The sequence below is a fragment of the Arachis duranensis genome, unplaced genomic scaffold, assembly GCF_000817695.3.
Source record: "Arachis duranensis cultivar V14167 unplaced genomic scaffold, aradu.V14167.gnm2.J7QH unplaced_Scaffold_232525, whole genome shotgun sequence".
Lineage (NCBI taxonomy): Eukaryota > Viridiplantae > Streptophyta > Magnoliopsida > Fabales > Fabaceae > Arachis > Arachis duranensis.
In genome coordinates this window covers 340523-344145 of record NW_026264851.1, presented here as the reverse complement: position 1 = coordinate 344145, position 3623 = coordinate 340523, and the positions used below count along the sequence as shown (strand labels likewise).

Genomic DNA, 3623 nt, shown 5'->3' with positions numbered 1-3623 from the left:
GTGACATATGTAATAGGAGATTGAATAGAACTAATATATTAAAAGATACATTCCACCCTTTTATTTATTGAATATATATAATTAAAATATATTTAAGATATAAGCATTTTACAATCTAATTAATATGTTGTGGCTTCGATTCTTATAAATTTACGTTTTTTTTAAGTTGTATAATAAAATATATTTTAAAAACATATATATAGTTCAAATCTATATATGAGAAATTTTTGTATAAAAAATAAAGAATAAATTAATTAAAACGATCAGAAGTCTAATTCCAAAATTAAATTAATTGATTTTAAAAAGACAAAAAACTCACTTTCCAATAAGGTTTGAAATCTAAATCAGTAATCGAATCAATAAAATAAAAAAATTTATCAGAAAATATCAAAAATTAGTATTTTTATTAAAATTTAATTAATATTTATTTAATTATAAAAAAGTGTATAATTTTATAGTATTAAAAATATTAAAGATAACTAATTAATAGTTACAAATTACAAAACTACTGATTAATTATAATCTAGAAGACACGAAATCATAAAAAAAAAGTTTTAGCATTCTAGCAATGATTAATTGATGATGATCATCTTGGGTGTCTAGTTAACAAATAGAGTTGAATACAAGGAGAATTATTCCAAGCCTTTGAATGAAACCTAAGAATATCTGTTGCCTTTTGTTTCAAATAAGAAGCACAATCTGCTTGCATCACCATGCATAGCTTTGACACAGCACCAACCCTCAGCATCTCTTGAACCACCTCATTCGTAGCTGAAAACTTTGAAATCAGCCATAACACATGAAGGGCTCCATCATCAGTCGCTGCCGATACCCTCAGCGTCCTCTTCGAAACAACAGCGATTCCCGCCGGGTGCTTCAAGAACTCTTCTCTCCCTTCTGCACACGAGCACAGTTGACCCAACACCTTGAATATAAGCTCCGTTAGGTTCTTCTCCGTTGGTTTATCCATGGACAGTTCGATGAGTTCGCCAACTGCACCGGATTCCACGATCTTCGTTCTGTTTCTTCCTAAGGGGCATGTTTCTATGAGCACGTGTAACGCGGATTTGAGGGCATTTTGGGGAATTGATGATGATGATTTGCTTAGTCTCCTCATGGTGCTCACGATTTGTTTGAAGAACTCGTGGTTTAAGCTTCCCAAGAGCGTTGAATCGGTGATTTCGATGGTCAGCTTTAGAATTTGCATTGCTTCGTTAACCATGTTAAGGTCATTGTCGATTATTGGGAGTTGAAGAATCCAAGTCAACGATTTGATGAAGTCCAAGGTTTCACCTACCAGGGGCTTCATGTTTGTGCCGCCGCCGCCGCCAGTTGTTGGCGAGGATGACGATGATGATGATGATGAAGTGCTCCTCCATAGTAAGCGAAGAATTCTCAGAGCTTCTTCAACGCCGCTGGTTTCGCCTAATTATTCAGACATTACAATATCAGAATGAACTCAAATGAAACTGGTAGAAAGATGCTGTTGTTCTTAGAAATATAATTTTTATGTATTTTTTAATATTAATTTAAAATTTTAAAAAAATATTATAATCAATCATATTACGTATATATTAAAATATAAATTAAAATATATATTAAAAATAAGTTAAATAATATATGTATTTATTTATAAATAATATATGATAACTAATTTTATTGTACAAATAATATTTGGACTTTGTTAGGTAAATAATGATTTTTGTGAATGATGTGAATAATAGGTTTTAAAATTGATTCAAGAAAGTAAAAATATACTACACCTCTAAATTATTCATCTAAATCTTAATATTAAGATAATCATTCATACACCTAATGAATTAAACATCCAATATATCTATTATTCCATTATTCAGTATTTTCATTATTTACGTATACTTTTTCATAACATTTTTGTATTAAAATATGGTATTTGAATTTTGATGGCTTATTACAAATACCAAAATAAATGGTTTGATAGTACCTTGTTTGAAAGTGGTTGTGATGAATTGTACCATGGCCTTGGGTACTGGTTGTTGAGCCATGAAGTTGCGGTTCCTCTGGCTCTGAGTGGCTAGATCATGCATCTTGTTCAATGAGGTTTGAAAGGTGCGAGGAGCATCAAGATCTGTGAGGAGTTTGTGAAGTTGGGAGTTGTCGAGAGGGGACCTGGGGGTGGTAATCCGATCGACGACGTTGGATTGGTTGGCTGAACACCAGCCTTGGATAAACCTCCGGAGGGTGTGGTTTGGAGTCAAGAAATGAGGGTCCGTCGGCAATGGTTGCTTTGTAACGGGACACATACAATCCTTCTTATTAGATTTCTGCTGCAGCCATTCTTCTATGCTTTCTCTGTCGTATGTTATCCCTGTTACGGTTGTCACCGGATCCTTCATTATCTCAAGCGAGATGGGACACAGCAACAACTCAGGAACTTTGATTTCCGCCATTCTTGATTCAGATTATTAGGAATACACGTAAAGCATGACGAAGATATGTTTCTCGAATGAAGAGAGAAACAAAGAAAATATGTCTTTGCTTACTTGGGTAAGAGAAAGTGGCTATTATATATAAATATATCAATTAAGGTATTATTAAAAACGATTATGGTACGTGTATACTAAAATCAGTAATTAAAGTTAATTATCAGTATAAAATATATATTAAAATATAAATATATATTAAAAATAAATTAAACTATATTGGTGATTAATTTTAATAATTAATTTTGATATATGAATAATATTTTTTATTACAAATATATATAATTTTATGTATCTATTATATAAAATAAAAAACTGATAAAGTAAAAATAAAAATGTGTGTTTTAGTACTTTGATTTAATGGTAAAAAAGTTTTGGTGCATAAATATACTTCTTAAAATACTATTTAATTATCACGTATAATTACCAAAAGAATTAGATTTTCATCAGAACAAAATAATTTTATATGAATAACTAATTTTTGCATTATCATATTAATCAAATAATTAAAATCTACTACTTAAATAAATAATTATGTAAATTATTTTATTATTTATAAACTTAAATTCAAGGTTTCTTAATTAAAATTTTAAATACTTACCAATTAAATTAACTTTATATTATACACATTCAATAAATAAAAAATAAATTAATAAATACTTTAATGAATATTAATACACTAATGACATATAATATAAATATATACATGCATGTATTGGCAACGTAACAGAAGAAATTTCTAGAAAGTAACCATATATGTGAAACATTTTCAAATCTTTTGAGCAAGCATGTGGTTTGTATATTATAATGATGCTTATATAAAAAAGAATGAAATATACAGAAAAGATGTAGTTCTTCAAATCTTTCAATAATAAAAAATATAAAAATATTATTTTTATACTAAAATTAATTATTAAAATCAATTACTAATATATTTATATATATTTTAGATCTTTAGTCTTAGTGAATATTCTTTATCAAATAACACTAGCTAATTTTTGAGTAAAAGAAGAGAGAAATTTTAAATAAATTTTTATTCTGTAGAATGAATCTCTTTTATTAAGAAGAAAATTTATTTATTAATTTTAATAAAACAAAAAAGTAAATAGAAATATATAATGGAAAGAAAATTGATTCACACTATAAAATAAATAAGCATGT

The 3623-nt window shown here is 28.0% G+C and overlaps 1 protein-coding gene across 1 annotated transcript; it reads right to left on the bottom strand.

Moving 5' to 3' along the window:
- Positions 1–576: 576 nt before the first annotated feature.
- Positions 577–2485, bottom strand: LOC127744156 (E3 ubiquitin-protein ligase PUB23-like). The gene is made up of 2 exons (XM_052256437.1): positions 1964–2485; positions 577–1425 (listed from the first exon to the last, which is right to left on the bottom strand). Exons 1-2 carry the CDS (start codon positions 2427–2429, stop codon positions 587–589), a joined length of 1305 nt encoding a protein of 434 aa, XP_052112397.1. The 5' UTR covers positions 2430–2485; the 3' UTR covers positions 577–586.
- Between the last annotated feature and the right edge of the window lie 1138 nt (positions 2486–3623).